Source organism: Camarhynchus parvulus, chromosome 8 (assembly GCF_901933205.1).
Source record: "Camarhynchus parvulus chromosome 8, STF_HiC, whole genome shotgun sequence".
NCBI lineage: Eukaryota > Metazoa > Chordata > Aves > Passeriformes > Thraupidae > Camarhynchus > Camarhynchus parvulus.
Window position 1 is genome coordinate 11,576,339 of NC_044578.1, and position 23,657 is coordinate 11,599,995.

The following is a 23,657-nucleotide window of genomic DNA, read 5'->3' on the forward strand; positions in this document are numbered from 1 at the left end:
GAAACTCAACAGTGTAAGGTTGCAGTAAATTTGTATTAGAAGCATCTTACTGAGAGGAAAATTAAAATTTAATCATTCTAATGCTAATCAGTGCTTCAACAAATTATTTCTATAATATTCCACTTGAAATTTATCTTCTAAGCATTTGTCTTGCCCAAATGCTTGTATGCAATATGTATTAATTGAGTTATTAGATGGTGCATCAGAGCACGTTCCATAACATAAAAAGACACTTTTATTTTATTGAGTTTAAACTTGTTATTAAGAGAAGAAGTATGTTTCATGGGATAGGCTTAGATTGCTTTTATGACAGTCAGTGCTGAACTGTGTGAATACTATCATTGTTAAAATATGAGTATGGGCATATTTGAGCCAATGAACCATACTGAATAGAATTGCTAGCAGGATTCAAAATAAGTAATGTATTTAAGCAAAGATTGGAAATTCATTAGCTGATTTGCTAAACACAAATGGTCCAAGGAGCAGACTTAATTAATTTGCATGATGGGTCATAGCTACCTTGTGATGGGAAGTGAAGTCAACTGCAGATAAATTTAGAGAGATCAGTACAGTCTATTTTCATTGTATAAATTAATTTAGTGAACTGTGAAAAAGCAATGCTTGACATTTGCATTTGTGACAACTTAAGGATGAACACATTTTCAGAGAAAGTGCCATGAAGCCAGGCTTAAAACACTGAAGTGTTTTATAGGACCAGAGACTTTACAGCCATGATCCCCTGGGCTTTGGGCTGCATCTCTGCGGTAGGAATTACACACCTGCCTATGACAGCCACACTCTCTCAGCTTTCCATGATCAATATTGTGCAATTCAGCTCAGGAGCAACAAACATTATGGAAAATACAGCATAAAACATGAAATACAGCCTCATGGTGAAGGAAGTGACTGAGCACAGCCATGTACCTCTCTGTCCCTGAGAGGTAGGGGTAGCACCTGTCAGCACATCCTTGTACAACTGCAGCCACCTTTAATTAACCTTGTCCTCTGTGCTGTGTCACTGGATCCTCTTGGATTCCTCACAAGACAAGTTTTTATGAAAGACACCTTCAGTGTCAAGACATAAAACATGGCAAAAAAAGGGATTGCATTTCAGCCTGTTCCTCCCCAGAGACCTGATGATTCAGTTAATGGGGATTTAATAAAAACTTTCAACTGCCTTATTTTTTAATTGTGCTATACTGCACCTAATAAAATCCTCTCTTTTTTCCTCTAAGGAAAACACAGGGCACATGAAAGTGACCAGGTGTCGCTTTCCTTAACTTTATTCATGCAATCAAGGAAACATACTTTAAGCCCCAAGGGTACCTTTTCAGATCACATGCTGGCAAGTTATTTCTCCATGGTAGTTGAACTTTCATGGGCTTTCTTAAATTTTTAACTTGAGTTTCCCCTTTTGCAATTGACAAAGTTACTCAGATCACTTCCTAAAGGTTCATATAAGCACAGGAAGTCTCCAAGTTAACCAAGAGCTTATTTGAGCCAAGAGATTATTTGGTGGAATGGGACACCCTTTTGAAGGAATTAAGAAAAATCAGACTGTAAGCCTTTCCTCCTAATAGACAAGTGTGAATTGTTTTTGTAGCCTAGTTCTCATGGTACCAACTTAGTAAAGGAAAAACATTGCAACTTGCTCAGAAAAGGCAATAAAACTTATTTATGATCAACTGTTCTGTTGTCAGACATGAGATGTGCAGCCTGCAGCCTCAGTGAAAGCAGCAGGGCATGTTTGCTTCCAAACTCTTTTCCTTAATACGACATTGTGCGTTTCACCTTTGATAGATAAACGTTGCCACAGGTTTTATGTAAAATGTTGCTGATTTAAACTCACATTCAGAAAACCTGAGCCAAGTTTTGAATTATGCCCTTTCCAAGGCTCTCCTTTTGGCTTCAGCCTTGTCTGGAGATCTGCCTAGAGCAGGATTCCCGACTGCCAGTACCTTGCCAAGGGGCTCCCTGCTGTGCCTCTGCTGCCTGCCTACGAGCCATAGTTAGTGAGCTCATTGTTCTCCCCTGCAAGACCTGTTTGAGGAAGACTTAGTCCAACCTTAGCAAAATATGCTCCTTCCAAGAACGAACTGAGCTGGAGCATAGCAAACTACTCATGCTGCATCAGGGATGTCGCAAGAACTCTGATATGTCCCTTAATTACTTTATCTTGTCTTGGAAGTAGCCATTTGCTTAAATTCATTTCTCATGGGTTTGTCTTTAGGCAATTTGAGAAGGGTAAAGAAGTCTGAGCATTGTTCAGTGATAGATGGTTATGGGGTTTGTTAGTTTTCATTAAAGCATGAAAGAAAAGACTGATTTTCAATTTTTCTTGAATATACCCTAGGAAGAAGCTATGCTTTTCCAAGGACACCAGTATTCTAATTCAAGGGAAAAAGGCTTTAAGATGCTTGTCCATATTAAAATTGTATAACCATTACGGCTTTTATCACTTAAGATACATTATGCATGAGTATTCATTTTCAGCCTGACCTTTACATTTAAGTTTGCAGCACCATATTTCATACTAATGTTTCTAGCTAAGAATATGTACTGCTCTTGGTAGTTAAGTGACAGTTAATCAAGTGCCTTTAATAAAGTGCCAACAAGTGCCTTTAGCAGTGATTGATGTGTCAGAGTAGGCCAGTGCCAGTGACAACTGAGACTTCGTTAAATTATATTATCAACAATGACACAGTATTAAGAGTGAGATGTCAGCTGATAAATCAAAAAATTAAGATCTTTTCAGCAGCTGGAAATCTATTTCCTTGCATACATCTTTTAGAGAAAGTTATTTTCAAAAGACCAGAAAGTGTACATGCCAGAAAACATGCTGTGTGTGTACATGTGACACTGCCGTACCGGGAGTATAATTCCTGTCTGTAATTTCTCTGTAGCAATCTGAAAAACTATACATGAGCATTGGGGATGGGGGCAGGAGAGTGAGGAACAAAAACAAAAGCACCATCAGATGGTAGATGCAGGTCTTTCCCTGGTTTCTCTTAGGTAGTCCAGAAAGTTAAAATGAAAATTAATTTGGCAGTTATTGTGATAAGGATTGCGAACTAAGACACCCTGGAATCATCATTTGTACCATGCAGTTACAGTTTTTGGTCATCATGACATCCAGCTCTTCTCCTCTATTCTCTCTGTCAGGGATATTTACTTCACCACCCACATAGATTATTACTATGCAAACTTCGAAAGCAAACAAACCCAGATAATATATAAATGCATCTGGCACAAATTGAACTGCAAAATCTATTATTGATACTGCTTGTTACAGCAAGCCACCCATACAAACAACTCTAATGGTGAGAAAACAACTCCAGGTCAGCAATAGGCTTAAAACTATGTACCCTCAGTGCCAGTGCTTGCAGGAACATCATACCAGGCAGAGACACCTGTAATCCAGGAAGGAGGGGTTGTTTTCTTCATACATGATCTTGTTTCACTGAGGACATGAGGAGACAAAACAAAACACAGCTGACACTTCCCCTGGTGTTACCTGTTGCTGCCCACACGATCTGAGTGGTTGGACTCATCTGTGGCCAGCTGGTTATAATTTTTAGGTTTCTGTGTATCATTACAATATTTTTGTTATTCTCATTTTACTAATGCTGTGAAAGTGACTTCTATAGTCTCACGCCTATTGACAGTTTTATGTGTTTAGAGTATGTGCAGTATTTGGTTTAGAGCTGCACCATCTGGAGGACTCAGGAGAACATTTCCTTCTTTATTGCCCAGGACTGAGATAATCTGATTGGGGTGACAGTGCCAGAATATGATGACCGTGTTACAGCCTTCCTATGTTTATATAAAAACATTGTTGGTGGTTTATCCTCCCATTGTGGTTTAGCAATGACTCCTCCCCTACATGGTTTCTTGAAATATCAAGATCAGTTTCTGTTGTCCTGCACCTTCAGCAGTTCAGCTGAAGCTAAACTGTAAAGCTCAGCCAGATCAAGGCTTCTCAGCAATTGGATTTTGTCATCCCAAGTGCAAGAGACTGCATTCTTCCTGGTCCTGCCACAGGAAGATGACAAGGAGAAGGGGCAGAGCCATACAGACTCCTTGGGAAGGGGTAGAAGAGGATGGAAATGGAGACAGTTGCTGCTGGAATCATGCTGCTTTGGTCCCCTATCCACACCACTCAAGGACCCTTATCTGCTAATCAGAAATCAGTATTTCCTTTCTCTTTCTTAAACTGGTTTGTATTCTCCCTTGAGTGTGCAAATTTAAAATTGCAAGTGGTGGCATGCAGAACACCCTGCCCAATAAATATGCAATCAAGCTAAAACAATTTACCATTTAGCACAGCCCTTCCTTATTAAGATCTGCAGTAGCTTTTATGGCTATATTGAAGGCTTTGCTAATGAAATACCATTTACATGGGCACTCCAGCAAACCTGAATGATTGGTTCCTTGGATCACAGTTTTTGCACAGGTACAGACAATTGGAAATATTATAGTGTTCTACCACATTAAGTGAAAGTTTTCAATCCATTTCTGAATTCTAATTTTCTTTCCTATTTTAGGGCCAAATGAACTTGATTGCAGTCTGATTATGGATTCTGGAGATGCTGTTTATACAGAATTTGACTTTGAAGACCAGGTAATTTTCTGTATATATGTCTTCTCTCTAGACAGTTTTCTAGTTTATGTATATACTGTGCTATAAAATTTGTCTAAACAAGTTGATGGTACTTTAAGGATAGGGCAAATGGATTCTTAAGTGCAACATAAGTAAATTCATGATACACAGGTGTTGCTTTCTGGTTAGGAAAAAAGAATTAACATTACTGTAGTATTAAGAGCCTGTATCTTCCATTACTGTGCATTGCTGAGTTTTCACCATGAATTTAAAAACATTGGCAAATGTGACAAATAGAATTGCTAAAATGCACTGTAAATCTGCTGTATATTTAAGAAGAAGTAAAACCTTTCCAAAGAGCAGTATGAAATTATAAGTGTGAAATATAACTACAGCCAAATCAAATGTTCTCCCTATGAAGAAATGTTTTTAAGAATAAAAAGAAACAAAGCCTTACAGTATGTTGAAGTCAGCCTTTCTACTGAACCTGTCCAATCCACATCTAAAAACTAAATTTTGATAAGAATTTTCTTTGTATATAGGAAGAATCCTGGGTGGGGAGGAAATTATGTTTATCTTTCCCCTAAAATTTTCACATCCACACCGGTAAGGTCACATCTGGAATACTGTTCAGTTCTGGATTTAGTAATATAGGATGTGGAGGTACTTAAAAGAATCCAGCAAAGGACCACTAAAATAATTAAGGGACTGGGCCATCTCTCTTACAAGGAAAGGCTGAGAGACCTGAGTGTTCAGTCTGGAAAAGAGAAGGCTCAGGGGCACCTCATGAAAATGTACAGAAGTCTGAAGGGAGGATGCAGAGAAAATGGATCCAGGCCTTTTCTAGTGCCCAGTGACTGGACAAGAGGCAATGGGCACTGGACAAGAGGCAATGGGCACAAACTGAAGCATGGGAGGTTCCTGAGGCTTGGATGCTGTGCTAAGGATAAGGGCTGTGTGCTTGTTACTGTGCTGTGGATAAGCATTAAGAGAATGCCTTAGAATTAAAAAAAAAAAAAAAGAAAGAAAGCCATCTGTCTATCACACCACCATACTTAAGGGTGGTGGTTTTGTATGTTTTGCTTCCTGTCTTCCACTTCTGAGTGACTCTGCTTGTATTTTCTTCATGAATACCACAAACATCTCTCTAGATTTGTAAGCAGCTTGGCACAGAATGCTAATTTGTGTTTCTGTTGTCATTCAACAAAATGCAGTTGCAAATGTTCTCACCTCTTTTCTCATTACTTGCAAGATATATCTTTTCTTGTGACATTTCAAAGCTAGTGACAAAATGAGGGCCAACAAAGCTGAATTTTCATTATGATTGGATCATTCATTGGTTTTCTTTCACAGTATTCAATGCAACACTTTATCCTCACCTGCAAAATATTATATGTTCTAGCTCCATTCATTTATTTTAATTTTTAGATCCTTTTACTGTTCTTTTTGGCTCAGTTATTTCAGCTTGGCTGTTTTTCAAGAAGGCAGCTTGCCTCTGTCTTCACATCCCTTTTTAAATCCCATTCTTTTATAAACCCTTCTTAAAATGTTCTTTGTCCAGGAAACTTCTAAATTTCCCATTAGCTTTGTACTACACTTTATTATTTAGGGGTTTAGGCCTATAAAGCAGAATCTATATTTATATTATGTTTGGCTATTTTGATGTTAAATTTTGCATTTTAATGACATTTAAAAGAGGGTCTTTTGGAAGAGTACATACACTAAAGAAATCATACTCTTGGTTCATAATGTTTACATAATATTCACAAGTTTTATAGTTACAAAATAAAATAATATTAACGGAAATGTGAAAATTATACTGATATCATAATAATTTCAAGCTATATAGTTCACTGATGATACATTACACCATCCATAAAAGCACTGCAGTTTTGAATGCATATGATACTCACATGAGATTGAACAAGACTATGATGGGACCTTACTGTTTTTGTCAATGGCAAATATTCTTTCTGCCAGATGTGGAAGTTAGCTTTTCTCATTATTTTGCTAAACTAACACATTGACACTCTGGCAAGAGTGCAATACTGTTAACACAGAAGGAGAAATGAAGCTAAAACAGTGCTAAAAGCCCATCAGTCAGGGACAGCTATATAAATATGAAGTGGCTGGCACCAACTGACTTTAACTGCAAACTGGTATGTTGATACTTTTTTTTGCAACATTAAAAAAATATTTCTATTACTAATAAATAAATAAATATACACACAGTTTATATTAAATACCTTGTACAAATATAAAGAAAATATAAAGGAGAAAACAATTGCAATCAATTTGAAATTATGAAAGCAAGTATTATATACAGGAGCAAAAAAGGGAGTGGAGATTACCATGAAGTCATAATACCACCTAGCTGCCTGGTCTGAAAAACAAAATGAGAAATCACTCTGAGGATGGAAAGATCAATAACTAAATTCAGGAGTGAGGAACTGCTCACATTCAAAACTTGAGCTCATTTTGACTGTGGCAGTGATTTAATCCTCCAGTGATTTACCACATGCTGTTTACGAATTGTGTGAAGCATCAACAACCTTTACTCAGAGAATCTCAAGTGGAAAAAGAATGTGTGTCTGGATACAAATGTGTCATGCAGTGATGCTATTGCATAGGAAATCTGTCATGAGAACGTGGGGGATAAGAAGGCTGGTTTCCAAGCAACCTTACACAGCTGAGCTGCTAAAAATGGCTGAATTTTAGGGGAACATCTTGGTAGTCACTGAACAAGGGGAGTTGGGGGTCACACAGAAGACAAAGCCACAGCTGGCAATGGGTGCCTTGGTGCAGCTGAAATGGACTTACACAGATACTTTTGCATTTTCTCATTCTTGGAATGAGCCAAGAAAATCTCCAGTGTAAACTAAACCAAAAAACATCTGAGTTGTTCAGATGTACATTAGTTCTTCCAGAATAATGTCTCCTATGGTAGGCAGGAGCAAGGAGATTGAGTGGTGTGGCTCCAGGCACTGATGGAGTCCTTGGCTCATGTAGGAGTGGCAAGTGCTCCCAGAAACACCTGATACCTCTCCTTGAAACAGTGCAAAGCAGCACTAGTCCAAAGATCTGGCTTTTCTGGAAAAGTATGCAGGGGAAATTGAATTTAAAACAACTCAGAGAAAGCTTGAGCTTTGAATTGTACATATTATAAATGATGGTTAAATTAACTTTATGTAACTAAATTAAAAGTAAGCTGATTGTTTTCAACTGGCTATGCATGAAGACTTCAAGAACTAGAACACTTGTAATCATCAGTAAGTCCCTACAGCACTGAAAAGCAGGAGGGAAATACCCTTTAAAAAAATTTAAAAACTCATTTTTTTCTCCAAATCATTAATAACTATTCTTCTGGTTTTGTCTCATATCTGTAAGATCCTGTATTATAAAAGGAATAATATAAGTTTTTAGAATTACTCAGAAATACATTCTTCTGAAAAACAGAAATGAGTAAATAAATGAAGGAGATAGTACCTCTCATTGAGAATGACTTATGGAAGAACCAGCCATGGTTCATGTCTTAGCAATCTCTACAGTTTTTTCTGGAATAATGATTACACTACTCATTACTTGATTGGATAACATAAAAGCAAAGTGACGTGGTTAGTTTCAGATATTTTAACCCATATTAAGGCTTCAGGAATATATTTTGGGCCAGGCATTTTTGAGTGCTGCAACTTGAAAGAGTATTCTCAATTTGCAGAACTTGCTGTGGTGACTAGTGTCTGGTTTAATGAGGGTTGTTCTTTGCTGCTGGAATGCTCTCAAGTGTGATAAAGGTTTTTAATGCTCACTGTGTTCATTTATACTTGCCATTCAATTTCTCAACTTTGCCAGAGAGACTACCAATATAATGCCCTTGTTTCTAGAGACCAGAAAGTTTTTATTTTTAACAATTGAATTTTTAATTAGAAACCTACCATTTGGCTTATTTCAAGTGCATTCAGGCCAAAAGGGAGTACAGAAGAATTGGCATCAGTGAATCCTATCAAAGAGTTCCAGAAGAAAAGAACATCCGATTATTTTCTCATGAAAACAAGACTTTCAGGAGAACCTTAACTAGCTGGATGAATATTTCAAGTAATTAAAGAAAAAGTTAAAACACACGGTCAGGCAACTGGAGAATGGATACAATCCTGTACACGTGATTACAGAACTTTAGAATTTGGGAAATGTAAAAATCAGGTCAACTTCAAGTAAAATCCTGAAAAATATATTTAGCCTCTAGTAATATTTGGAACAGGAGGTCACAAATTTCATAGAATGGTTTGTGTTGGAAGGGATGTTAAAGATCCTTTAGTTCCAGCTTCCCTGCCACGGGCAGGAACACCTTCCACTAGGCCAGGTTGTTCAGAGACTGACTCAGCTTGGCCTTGAATGCTTCCAGAGATGAGACATCCACAGTTTCTGTGGACAACTGGTCCCAGTGCCTCACCACCCTCACATCTACAAAACATGGAAATGCATTTTTGTGCCTTTCAGGGAGTTACCAGTTCATAACTGAGAGATTTCCATGCCCTTGCAGTGTCATGCTGCATTTACTAATTCAATTAGATAAATGCAGTTAGATAAATGCAATAGTGCAAAGAAAAGATTGCCTTCCACCCCCCCCCCCCCCCCAAATGTATCAAAGACCAAGGAAAGGTAGATTTAAAAAAAAAATTTCTGTTCAGTAATGACAAGCAATCAACTCAATGAAATAAATTGAATAACCCAATCTTTGCTGCAAATTCAGAATGTTTTATAATTAGAAATGTCACAGCTCACTTGAAAAATTCACAAGCAAAACCAAAATCAAGTGGAGGAAAAAAGCTCTGAAAGACACTTACTCATTCTAACAAGAGGAAAAGAGGAAACAGGCTCTCAATTAGAAGTTTTTGCCATGTAGTTACAATTCATTTTGCAGCTTAGTGTAGTTTCCTGTCCAAAGCACTGAGGAATCCAGGCTTTAGGAGAGCAGAAGAAAAGCTTTTAGTGAACTGATGCAAAGCAGACTCCACTGCTACCAAGACTATAATAATATTTCCAGCCTGACTGATTAGCATAGCTTGAAACTTAAATATTCAAGAGACATAATGAAAAGTTCCTGAGAGTCTTTTCAATGCAGAGGCAGAACACAAATATTAATAAAACTGATGGGCATGAGCAAAGTGAAAGCCTCATTTAACTAAAGCTCTGTGGATTAAACCAAAGACCATTTTCCTCCATTTACTGTGTTTCCTATCAGTTGTCACTTTGTCTTGACTCCCTTTTACCTACTCTGAAGATTCAGTCCAAGTAGTTTATTTAAACCTTCAGACACAATACTTTGGGGTTAGGATTACAATACTACAGAGAGCAAACTGCACACCTTCATTAGCAGGAGAAATTTTCATTCAAACTTCTAAAGGTACCTTTTAAAATCAGATAAACATTAATTAAATTCTCCAAGGAGTCAGATTAGATTGTCATATATTAATCATGTGCTTTCTGTTTACTTGAGAACATAAGGAACTTCTGGTGTAACTGCATTTTATTCATATATGCTGTGCAGCATTAAACATTATAGGTCTTAGTAAAATGACCAAGAGTAACCAGAAGCCATTTGGCCTTTTAATGCTGAACATATCTGCAGTGTCCATTTCTCTTTTGCTGATAGAAAGTGGTATCAATTTGAATTACTGATTCTGGTTATACAGAGAAACTGATTAAAATAGGAATATGGGATAGAAAAGAAAATGAGAGGATACTTAGAGAATGGTTGTAAAACTCCGTTATCTCAACATTTGTTTTTTGTCAAAGGTGGAGTCCAGTCTAGTTTAAGGATATCTGCAAAAAGGCAAAATGAATAAGCATCCAAAGACATGAAAGAGCTGGAGAGGCAGGCCTAACTACAGAGAAAAGATGTTTAATAGAAATGTACTGAAGTCAGTGAACAATCTGTTCAGTTCACGTTGCCATGGAAACTATCCTATTAAATGCTTAAAAAAAAAAACAGTTCCAGAAACAAAGTACTACAGTTTGCCTTACAAAATGTTTCCTGAATAAGCTCAAACCATGTGTATTTTGGTGCTTTGAAATAATTTTGGAAATGCAAAGAATTTTTTTCTCTTTCAAATCACCATTGTACACTGTAATAAAGGCACATGTTGGAAAGACTCCTGCTTTATTTTCCCCCGTGCAAATCATGGCAAAATGAGCAAAAAATAACCAAAGAGTCAACCTGCACTTTCTTATGTGAAATGCCAGAAGAAGTTCTTTGCTTCTTCTTTCACAGATGTTATTTGAACTTACTTTCTGGTGATACTTATATTAGGGGGAGGCTAAACTGCCAAGGTTAGTTGAAGTCTTTGCATTCCAATTCTTTCCTAATTTTGAACCCAAAGCTGCTGCCTGCAGCTCTGGTGGGCAGTACAGGGCATAAGGATTCAGTTAAAATGATGGTGAGCTCAAGTGAGTTACTAGAGATTTAAACAGCAGTGACAACATTATTCTTCAAGAAGTGCTGCATGTATGCTTCACTGAATAATTCTGCAGTAAATTATTAAGTCCTTCTCTATGGCTTGTGGAAATGTCTGTAGTAAAAGCATCACAATTTACAGTATCTCACCATCATTGCTGTAGGCAGTAGCAGTAGGATACTGCCCCTTCTTTCCTCACACCAGCTTGCCCTTCCCCTGGCAAAGTGAGGCTTTTCGCCTTCATGAACAAAATATAACTTCCCAGCTAAATTTATGAGTTCTACCTTTATAGTCCAGAGAACTTGCATAATTCTTGGGGAATATCAGGTATCCCACACAGTTGATGCAAATAGGATCCACAGCAGAACTTTTCCTCTTCTACCAAAAGTTGATAAAGAAATGTAAAGGTGTATTTTAAACCCATTCTGCTTCCTAGATTTAGAGGCCTCACTCAGGGCTGTGAATTGGTTCTGTTCACGTAGAACCTAAAGACAGCTACCAAAACCCTTTCTTGAAAACATTTGTTGTAACAATTCCTATATTTTAAAATACTGCAGAAGGAAGTGCCTTTTTATTTCTTTTATATTTCTTAACCACTGTCAAAGTACATCCTGTATATTTTTACATACACATATAAAACTGCAGTGATTGCAAAGATGCTATTTTACTCTATGGGATACAAAATTGCTCTTAAAATCACTTATTTGTATTGTATCAAAGCAGAAAAGTGGTTTCTCTGAGTACACTGGGAAATAAAAAAAATCCCCTATGTATTTTCAGAAAGCCATATGTTTCCGACTTGGTTTTTTTACTCCTTATGTATCCCAGGATTGTGCAGTCAATGTTAGTCATTTTGGGCTTAAATACCAGTCATAAAGAGTGAAAAGTGGCCTAGTTTTAGAACTCCTTCACAGCAGTGCATCTCAAATCAGTGGACTGTTTCTTCAGATAGTTAAATTCCTTCTTAACACAGAAGTCCTTTAGAAATACTGCAGAAGTTGAAAGTTACAGAGCTGCCTAATAACAGATAAATAGATGCTATAGTAAACCTTGAATATGCTTGTGAAATGTTAAGCAGAGAAGGCCTTTGAGAGGTAAAATTTGAACACAATTGTCAATTTTTATCTGAATAGCAGCAAATCATAGGATCTGAGGTTGCACACTGGGTTTGGGGATTTATTTGCAACACTCTATTATTGTCCTTCTCCGTGCCAAGATCTTTTTCTTTTTGAGAACTGAGTTGAGACAGGCAAATACTCCACATAGAGAAGAATAATTTAAGGAGTGATGGTGATTTACAGAAAACAAGAATACCAAAGGAAAAATAGTGATAACTTCCAGAAAGAATTTTGTAGGCACTGGGAGCTTTCTATAAATACAGACCTAACTGAAAACTGACTGACTATATGTCACAGAACTATTTTAAAGTCAGTGATAGATAGAAACTACGTATAGATAATATAGTTACTGAATGTCTCTAATGTCTTTAAAACACAAATATATTTAAAAATCAAGCTCCAGTTCTTCTTCAAGTTGCATATAATGCTGAGCCCTCTAGTTCAGCCTTTTAAATCAAATTAATATTAAAATTGCAAATGAGGTGCTTAGTTTACCAGAACACTCTTAAGTGCTGTGTTGATGCAAACTGCTGCTACCCTCCTGGGAGGGGCGTTCTAGCTGTACACCTTGTTGACCTTAAAAGGTAATTTCTTTGAAATTTTTTCCAGTGTCTGGAAATCAATATAAAACTAAATAGATTTTGCTTTCACTTTCATGCTTAGTATTCATTTTTGTCATTGTAAATATGTGCAGAAGTTAACAAAAACCAACCCCCTCCAAACTATAGCACACAAATTCTGGTGTTTTCCTCTCTAAACTACCTACAGATATTCTTCTTGATGTTCTTGAAGAACAGGAATGCAAAATCTGAAAAACCCGAATCAAATTTAAAACCTAGATAATTTGATATTGGATTTTGACTGTTAGAAATGCGTTAATCTCTAACTAATAAGTATAATTTGTTATTTTTATTATTTTTAGAACTGATAATAAGTTTTGTTTTAAAAGAAAAATCACAGAATCACAGAATGGGGAAGGTGGGAAGAGGGACTGCAGTGAATCATCTGGTCCAATCTCCCTGCTCAAGGAGGATCATCCCACAGCCCATGGCCCAGGATGACCCTTGAATATCTCCAGTGAGGGAGACTCCAGAACCTCACTGGGAAATCTGTGCCAGTGCTTGGTCACCTGCATAGTCAGGTTCTTCCTCTTGTTTAGGTGGAACTTCTGTGCATCAGTTTGTGCCTGTTGCCTCTTGTCCCACTGCCCAGCAGCACTGAGCAGAGCCTGGTCCATCCTCTGGCACCTCCCTTCAGATACTGACTGATATTGATTAGATCTCTTCTCAGCCTTCCCAAGGCTGACCATGCCCAGCTCCCTCAGCCTGTGCTCACAAGAGAGCATGGCACAGAGTTTTGTCATTGCTAGGAACCCGGAATTAAACGGGAATCACAGTGATCTCATCTGTCAGAATTCTGTAGATGCTATTATGAACACTGATGTTTTTGCAGTTGTATGCACTGTGAACAAATAAAAATCACCTCAAAAAACATTAACTCTGTACGCTCATCTTAATTTCTTTAGTCCTTTTAAACACAAATAACTCCACTCTGCTGAGCAGTATGAAGTATATAAGCAAATTTTACTTTCAATGGAGAAAAAAAGCCTTGAAGTGTGAGGGTATTCCTACTGTGTCTTACCTTATTTATTAGTTCTGGAGCAGGGGAGGTCAGAGCACAGCCACCTCTGCTTTGCAGAGGCATACTTTAACACTCAGCTCACAGAAAGCAGCTCAGGCTGAAAAATTGATTTGAAGTATAAATCAAATTTAATGGTATGGCTCATAAAATCCATACCCAGGGAGCACTGCCCTTGCATAAAACGAACAAAGAAACATGTAATTTTTATTTGTTTAAATAATTTGTGTCTGAAACATTCCTTAGAATATTTACATTCTCAAATTCAAGCTTGAAAATTTAGCATAATTTTAAGCAGCAGTCACGCTGTATTTTAAATTCAGTCTCATTCTACTGCCTCTTTTCTCCTCTGTCTGCAATTATTTATCATCTTTGGTAAATTTGGAGGAGAAACTCTGGTTATATCTGTTAGAAATCTGAATGAAATGTATCAGGCACTTCTCACCACTCTTTTCTAGAAGCATTCAAACAACAATGAGGTGATAAGGGAGAACCCTTGTCCATGTAAAACAGAAAAAACAAAACCCCAATTAAAACATGGAAGGACTGGAGCAGAGGTTATTAATGGGTAACAGGAAAGCTTTCTCATTTCATCAGGTAACTGACATTCACAACAGCTGTCACTAAGTCCTCATGAAGAAAATGTCCCTTCAGTAGATTAAAAAATGAAATCTATTTTATTGATATGCCTTAAGAATACTGATTCATTGGCAGCAAAATTGAAACTTCTGAAGAATTCTGTATCATTCCATTATTATTTGCTGAGACTTACTGTCATAGTTTGTTACTACAGAAATTAGGTGGGTTGGAACTAGATGATCTTCCAACCCAAATCATTCTATGATTCTGTGGACTTACAACCTAGCAATGACAGTAATTGAAAAGTCATTAACCAATGAAGTATCTACTACCAGTCAGATATTTACTAATTGCAATACAAGTGGCAAGTAAAATGGCAGTCAAAAGCCTGTGTTTCCCAACTCTAAAGACAAGTGTCAGATAAGTGATTCTTTACAGGCAGCAAACTTCTCCAATTAGCAATAATTTTAATGTACTGTTGATATTGTTTAAGTAGTTACACAGACAGCTGTGCTCCACTAATGGATATGCTTCCAGATAATATTTGGAGATATAACTTGGCTGTAAAGCATATGAAATTACAGACTACCTATCTTTCTTCAAAGCTCATTATGAGATGTAATCTTCCTCACTTTGCTTTCAAGTACATGGCAACAGCTATACTGAGAATACAGAGACTGCTGCTAAATCACTGTATTGCTGATGGCAGTCTGGTGTCAAATACCATTTGCTATCTAACTGGAGGGACTTTGCCTTACGTGATCACTTGCTAAATCCCACAGTTATTTTCCAAAGCACTCTGGTAAGGAGGCAGAGCAGTGTGATCAGCCTGATACAGGCCAAGCCATTCACAGTTTAGAGACCTACTTGCTAGAAAGACTCAATCTTAGAGTCTTTCTGTCAAATACTGTCAAATGCAAACACAATGGGACTGCATTAAACAGGCTGCCAGACTGTCACTCTTTGCAAGGGACCTCAAACCAAACAGCACATCTAGCACAAAAACTGGTTGGATTCAGTTTCTGCAATCATAGGGGAGAACAACAGCAAAACTTGAAAGAAGTAATGCTGCTTTCAATTCTTTAATTTGATTGTAAGCTTGGAATTCTGATCCTGATTTTTAAAGGAATTTTACTTTAAACTTAGTGCCTAAAAGGATTTTGATCTGTAAACTTTCAAAGGCATTATAAGAAGCAGAATCTAAAATGAAGCCTTTTGTATGCAATATATGCTTTGCAGGGTCAATTATTTGCTTGTATTATTACATGCAAAAATAATGGACATAGGGTTAATGTAGTCACTTGAAATGTAGGAAAGAGAATAATTTCTCATTTGAAAATGACACCTTTCTTTTTTTAAGATGGCAGTTCTGCTGCTGCAGTGTAATAGGCTGAGAATTACTGTGAATCAAAAATGAAAATAATTTGTGTAACCAATGTAATGGTACTTCAGCCTAATGAAGAGTACTTCATTTTCAGTGATGATGGGAGTACAAGGAGAAACCTGCAAGGGTAGTGCATGAGCCCTGCAAATTACAGTGGGCAGCAGTTTACCCATTCCAGTCACCTTGCAGTTCATGTCACTCCATCTACTTCTCCAGCTCTACACATTTAAAGGTGGCTATTTCTGAGAGCTGTGCTGCCAGAAGCTATGGCTCAATAGCCATATGCTACTGAGATGACTCACATAACATGTTTCATGCTGATGATGCACTGATGATGTAATAATGTCACATGAGGATGTGTTACTGTCAATGCTATTATTGATATTTTACAGACCAGGCTAAAGCATTGTTGGTGTGGGTATATTGACACGTCATTATCTAGACTATGTCCAGCATATCTATAATTCTCACTTATCAGAACAATGAAGAATTCCCATTCTGACAGTCTTGCTGACCAGTATTTGTAATTTCTCATTGATTGTAATATACAGTAAAAAAAATATTTTAAGTGGCTAAATCTCAGGAGACAAAACAGGCTACATCCCCCATTTCCCTGGCGTAGTCCCTCCTTGTAGTTCAACAGCCTTTATAACAACTTGTAGCTTGTGTTACATTCAGAAGGTAAACATATTTGAGATTAAGGACCAATGCCATCTCTATGTTATAGCTCACTTTTAGAAGCTTCTCCAATATTGCTTTCTCACTATTAACAGCTGATCATACCATAGTGACTTCAGAAGAAATTCAGGATGCACATTAGTTGCTTATATATCATGTGGGAATTGTGCATTTGGACACTGAAGAGCCATTCCTCACAAAACCAGTATTACAGAAGAGAATGGCCTGGGTTGGAAGGGACCCTAAAGATCATCTTGCTCCAAACCCCCAGCAGGCAGGAATATGTTGCACTAGACCAGGTTGCTCAAAGCCCCATCCAGCCTGGCCCTGAACACTTCCAGGGATGGTCATCTATAACATCTCTGGGAAACATGTTCCAGTTCCTCTCTGTCCTCACAGTGAAGAATTTCTTCCCAAGATCTCATCTGAACCTACTGTCTTTCAGTTTAAAGCCATTCCCCCTTGTCACTCTATCTCCTTGGAAATAGTCGCTCTCCAGCTCTCTTGCAGGCCCCTTTCAGGTCCTGGGAGGCTGCTGTAAGGTCTCTGCAGAGACCTCTCCAGGCTGAACAAGCCCAACTCTCTCAGCCTGTCTTCCTAGGAGAGGTGTTCCAGCCCTCTGAGCATCTTTGTGGGCTGCTCTGGACTCGCTGCAGCAGGTCCCTGTCCTTGTGCTGGGGCCCCAGGGCCAGGAGCAGTGCCCAGGTGGGGTCTCACGAGGGCAGGGCACAGAGGTGGAATCTGATCCCTCAGTCTGCTGCCCACGCTGCCTTTGGTGCAGCCCTGGACACAGTTGGCTTTCTGGGCTGCAAAGGCACATTGATGGATCACGTGGAGCTTCTCATCCACCAATGATTTCAAGTCCTTTTTCCCAGGACTGCCCTGGATCCATTGTCCACCCAGCCTTTAACTGTGCTTGGCATTGCCCTAATGCAGGAGCAGTACCTTGTACTTGGCCCTGAACTCCATTAGGATCACATGGCCCCACCTCTCAAGCATGTCCAGGTCCCTCTGGCTGCCATTCCTTCCCTCAAGCACATCTTGGTGTCATTGGCAAACTTGCTGAGGGTGCACTTGGTGCCACTGTCCCTGTCACCAACAAAGATGTTAAACAACACCAGTCCCCATTCCCAACCCTAAGGAACTCCACTCGTTATATGGGATAGGGAATCATCTCAAGATATCTTGGGTTCTCTGTGCTCATGTTCCAGCAACTGCAGCAGCACTAACAGCATTTCTGTGACACTGTAAACCATATCTAACATAGACTAAAACTGAGAGCTCAGAGAGATACATATTAAGATATACAGATAAGCAGATATAAGAAGAAATGCAAACTATGCAGAATATCCATTTCAATTTGTTAATTGCTTAATTAACAGGAGGAGGATCAGTCAAGTTTTTCTGGTTATGAGAGCACAGGAGGTGAGTTTCTTTTTCAGTGTCAATTGCCATTTAATTTTGAAACCTTTGATTTCCCATTATTTAAATAGTTAATTAGAAAGTAAAGTTAATTCAGGTGATTTATATTGTGAACTTTATGCCTAAAGGGATTTTTATCATGTGAATTCTTTCAAATGAAATTTTATGTTTGTAAAACACGTTTCTATACTCTTTTGGCTGGATCAAAAATTATTAGAAAATACTACTGTTAATCAGCATCAAATCTCATGGGTGTTTTCAGAAATTGGCAGTTATGAAAGTCTCCTTGGAAAGGAGAGTCCAAGAGGAATGAAAGGATAAAGCAAGACTTTTCATGGCTAATGATTTTTGTAATAAGAGATCTACACACCACAAAATAAACCCCAAAAAATTGTATGAGGTGTCTTGAATGTGATTAACAAAATTACATGTGTCTTGTAAGTGATTAACTCAAAGACAATAAAATTTCAGCAGGCTCACATGGTGCAAGATCACCTTCTGTACTGTATAATCAGTGCAATGGCTGGGACTCAGACCAGAAGGAATTGCTTTTTCAAAAGATACACTTTCAGTTAAAGACAAAGCTGTAATACACACCGTAGTTTTGGTGAGTGTATTGCCTGGATTTCAGCTAAGATGGTTATTATTTGGCTGAATTTGGGGCTCAGAGGAATTTAGAACTTCATTTCAGAGTGTATAAAATGTAAATGGGAGGTGGACAAGATTCTTTAGCAATTATAATATAATAATATGCTGAGTAGAAAGTGCAGTGGCTGAGGAGGCATTGCATCACATTATTACATCAAGATGAATCTGCTCTCTCTTCTTTCCTTTCTTTTTTTAAAGAACTGATGTGTATTGCAAGGTCTATTTTCAGGTAAAATGTCTTTATCATATCTGCAATGACAACTATGAAACTGAGAGATTAATAGGCTTGTGGATAATAGCTCCTTTTGGAATGGAGAAAGCATATCTATTTTTATAGCAAAAAGTAAATCTAGTAAAATCAGATCCCCTTGCATGAGTGTTAGACAATTTGGTGTGGTAAGTAGCTGGCATTAATATTAGTAGCTCTTGCCACTAAAGAATTTTTATTTTCATTTTAGACTTTTCAGAAGATCTAAGGAAATCAAACATCATTTTTGTTTTCGGTAAGTAGGATTCCTAATTTAACTGCTGCTCTTGAATATTCCCATGTTATTTAGCTTTGATTATGTTATTTATTTATTTATTTAGCAAAATAGATTGGCTGAGAATATTTATTCTCCAATGTTGGTTTAGTCTTTTGAAAGGCACTTAGGATTTAATAATATGTAATTAACTTGGGTCTAACCATACTATCAACAGTTGTGTGAAGCTCAGAGCAGGCAGCTCTTTTGATTGTGAACATGTTCAAAATAACCTTAGTCTTTTGCAGTTACAATTGAATTGTGTGACTTCCCACACCAAAGCTGCCTCACCAGCACTAATTAAAATTTTACTAAATTGGATTGTAACTCAGAAGTTTAAGATTTGGTTGAAAAATATCAGGTCTCCTCCCTTCCTTATTTATGAGACGACTTCTGTTAAATACAGTTTTCAATTCTGCATGTGTTCAGCATCATGTTAAAAGCCAACAGGCTGCTCACCAGGTATGATGCTTAGCACTGAAGCTCTGCAGGTTCAGGGTTTACTTTTATATTCCTTTTGGAAATTCACAGAGTAAAAGCACCATGTTAATGCCTTTTATCACATGAATGTGAGTAATATAATTAGCATAAACTTGGAGCAGTCTTTTAAAACAAATTATAACCAGAAGATTGATTTTAAAGCTTGGTACTAATTACTTGGAAAGAATAATTGCTTTTGTATTGAGCAGTTTTTAGAACTCCTTTACAATCCAGAGCAGGAACACACATTTCCAAGGACCTAAGGACAGATACCAGAACATGGGGGGTTTTACATAAAACTATATCAATTTGTGCATTGTTTTTCCTGGGGAAAAAAATTACAAAACTTCCAAAATTAATAATAAGTGAATGGAAGTTTCATTCAGAACCAGGACTCAAGAAGCATCAAAAAACATTCCAATACCTGCAGGTTGAGGGAGATGATCCTTCCTCCCTATTCAGCACTGCTGTGGATGCATCTGGAGCACTGTGTCCAGTCTGGGCTCCCAGCACAAGAAAGATAATGATTTACTGGAGTGAGTGTGGTGCGGGACCACAAAGATGTTTGAGGAATAGGAGCATCTGTCATTTGAGGAGAAGCGAGGAGAAGCTGAGAGAACTGGGACTATCCACCCTGGAGAAGAGAAGGCTCCAGAGGATTTTACCATTAAGTGTAAATAATTACCTGATGGGAAGGAATCAAGATGAAGGAGCCTGAATCTTCTCAGTAGTGCCCAGTGACAGGACAAGAGAAAATGGGACAACTTAAAATGCATTAAATTTCACCTGGACACAGAAACCACTTTTTTACTATGAGGGTAGTCAAACACTGGAACAAGTTGCCCAGAAACTGTAGAGCCTCCATGCTTACAGATATTCAAACCCCAACCTGACAGAGTTCAGATCAACCTGCTGTAGCTGATCACAGTGTAACACAGTTGTTTGAATAAATGATTGCAAGAACTTCCTTGCAACCTAAAAGATCCTATTAAAAGAGTGTTTTCATGTTGCAATTTTATCTCACGCTCTCTTATACCAAATGCAAGTTGATTCAATTTATTGCAACTGAATTTTACGTGTTTGAAAAAGTAAAATGAGGTTACTGAAGAATTCACTGGAGACTTTTTCTTAAGCGAAGGGTGCATAAAACCTAATTTTCAGTCCTTTAAGCAAGCTGTAATCTATGCTTACTGAAGTACACCTTCCTGCTAGTCACTACAGTGAAAAATTTTAATTCTGTGTCGTGTATCTTACTGAAAAAAAATAATTTGGTTTCTACAAACAGATTTTTAAGAAAAAAAATGAGAACGCACTCCATGAATTTTGCTCTGAAATTGTCCATGGCAAAGCATATTTTTCATTTGCCTCTGGGAATATTTTTATTTTACAGGGAGTGACTTTAAATTTTCATTTATAATTTTTTATAAGTAGCCATCCAGTAGCCATCTTGCAGCTTAAAATTGAAACCACATCTTTTTCCTAGTTATTCCTGCTCTGATTTTCTAGTAAATACTTTCTGGGAGCAGAGATAAATTGTGCCTTAATCAAAACTCAGTTTTCTTTGTCAAAAGGGTTATTATGAAAAGTTTTACTGAGGTCCAAATGTGGGTTAATTTTCAAAAAATTAACTAGAATGATTTATGCTTTTTCCCAAAATACATCCATCTCCACCCCCATCCTTGGACTCCTTGGACTTCTTAAAGTCTTATGAGAAGAGTGAGAGGTTTTCTGTGGGTTTGTTGGGGTTTTTTGAACAAAATGAGAGCCCTATGGTTGCTCATTTGTCTGCAAAATCTTGACTTACTCCACTTAGGTAGTGAAAGTAAATGGCATTCCCAGAGACAGAATTCTTGCAACAACTAAGCTGGAATGGCCACAAGCTCTTTTGCCTTGGGTCCTTTTCAAGCAGGTAAATCTGCGGGGATCACCTGTTGATCCACAGCCACTCCAGCTTTAGCTTTGTACACACTACCCACAGGCACATGTTTGTGCAGGCAGGAAATGTCAGTCAAGAGCTGAAATCTGATCATTGTGAATGGTACAACAGTGAAAGAAAAATGTGAAGAAGTCTCACAGGAGCAGATCAAAACTGTTGGGGATGGGGAAAAGTTAAAAATGCCCCAAATGTCAGTGGTTAAAGTGCTCTGTTGCAGTGAGCAGTGCTAGAGATGTTCAGCCCATGATGCCCTGACTAGAGAGGGAGCAGAGAAGCTGGGTCAGAGCAAGGTGCTGTAGGATACTGGAATGGGCTCAGGTGTCATTAAGGATGTTGACTCATTACATAGGTGTGTATTATTTCATGAGGAAATAATAAGATACTTATAAAGGTATTTTGAAGCTAGAATTTTAAACGTGTACATTTGAAGAAGTTTACAAACAAATCAAAATGAATGCACCATCTGCCATACCTGACAAACAGAGATACTGTTTATGACAAAGGGAAAGAAACAGGCAGTTCCCTCTCCCACTAATTACCCTTGAAAATTTTCCAAAAAGGGAAAGAAAAAGAAATCATCTAATTAGCAAAAGTAGAGCTAATGTAGGAATTAATTGGAATAACAGTCAAGTTGGATTAATTAAGCAACAATGTCAATGTTCTATCCATATTGTAAAGCAGAGAGAGAATACCAGCAAGTAAAAAACATAAGAGAAAACAGCAGGATAATAAAAGAGGGAAAACAAAGATAAATTTGGCCAGCAAAGTAAAATTCAAGAGAAAAAAATATAAAGCAGTACAAAGATAAAATTGGATGATGCTCTAATAAATACTCAAAACTTAAGTAATTATTGCCAGTCATTAAAAGACGAACAACAAAAAAACCAAACAAAAAACCCCTATGTCATCAATTTTAACCACAATGAATGATGAACGATCTTCTAATTCTTAACTACGGCAATAATCCATATTGCATCCGCAGAAGTGTCATACATAGCACGGTTTCTGGGAGCACTCCCCCTCCCTGGCCTCTGCAGGAGCTTCACAAAACAGTTGGCTTCGGCTGAGGCTGAAAGTAAAACCGGAGCTTTCAGGACTCTTTCTGCGCTTTGGATCAGAAACAAACTCCCTGCTGACTTGTAAATGAGGTGTTTAAAGCTTAGCTAATGTAACCGGTCTCCTCTACTGAATCTTTGTTATATTCTTGCTGATGATCTAAAGCTGGTAATTGCTTAAACTCACTGCAAGAAAGACCAGCTTTTTAGCTGACACTGAAGATATTCTCACCACTCACACCTAGAAGTAGACATTATCAGCTGTAGACAGGAGCTTGCACACACACCAAAATTCAGCAAGTAAATATACCACAAAACTCAAACTCTTTATTTGTTCAGGTATGTCAGACCTTAAATGACATAACCTAATTCAATTTATCATTAATTTGGGCCTGCTTTGACTATAAGGTTTAACCAGATGGGGTGCCTTCCAATGTAAATTATGCTACAACACCTGTATTGCAGCTCCTTCTGCAATCAGAAAAGCACAGAATGAGCAATACTGATAATTAAACCCCCAGTCAGTCCAAGCTAACTGTGGATGCTGTGCAAGGCTGACTTCCCTGACTTCCCGTGAAATAAACTTCACATTTTCATTAACGATGAAAACTCACTGATGTCCCAGGATATTGCATCACTCTGGCAACACGTACAACACATTGTTTTCTAATGAAAATAATTTCTCAGAAAAAAGAAATACAAAGAAAGTGTTGAGGGCTTTTTGTTGTTGTTGTTAAGTAATAGTACAGTTCCTGTATGGTTTCACTTGGACTAAAATAATTTGTGAACAGCAGATGAAGTGCTACTGAGAAGTCTTCAAGTACCATATTCTGAAGTTAAGGCTTATTTTTACTTGTCTATAAAATCCAAGTAGCATTGGTAAAACTGCCAAACTGATCAAGTCGTCCAAAATTTTTGCTTGAATTTAGGGATAGACTGACTGGGGTTATTTTGGTTTCAATTCAGACTTCTGAGGCTCCCTTGTGCAGCTAGATTTCCCCTGTAGGCACTTCTCCCTGATACAGGGATGATGCTCATTATGATAACAAGGTCTTGAAATTGAAACATTTTAAAATAAATAGTGGGACTGTCTTGTAAATCCTACTTCTGACTTTTTATATAAATGCTCATGATATTATGGTATAT

At 37.7% G+C, this 23,657-nt stretch overlaps 1 protein-coding gene across 2 annotated transcripts in view; it reads left to right on the forward strand.

The window, feature by feature from the left end:
- AK5 (adenylate kinase 5) overlaps positions 1-23,657 on the forward strand; it is a 98,369-nt gene that overhangs the window by 57,705 nt on the left and 17,007 nt on the right. For both annotated transcript variants that reach the window (XM_030953965.1, XM_030953964.1), the window contains exons 8-10: positions 4,545-4,621; positions 17,832-17,874; positions 18,978-19,022. In XM_030953965.1, coding sequence (XP_030809825.1) covers positions 4,545-4,621; positions 17,832-17,874; positions 18,978-19,022 — 165 coding nt within the window. The remainder of the gene's footprint in view (positions 1-4,544; positions 4,622-17,831; positions 17,875-18,977; positions 19,023-23,657) is intronic.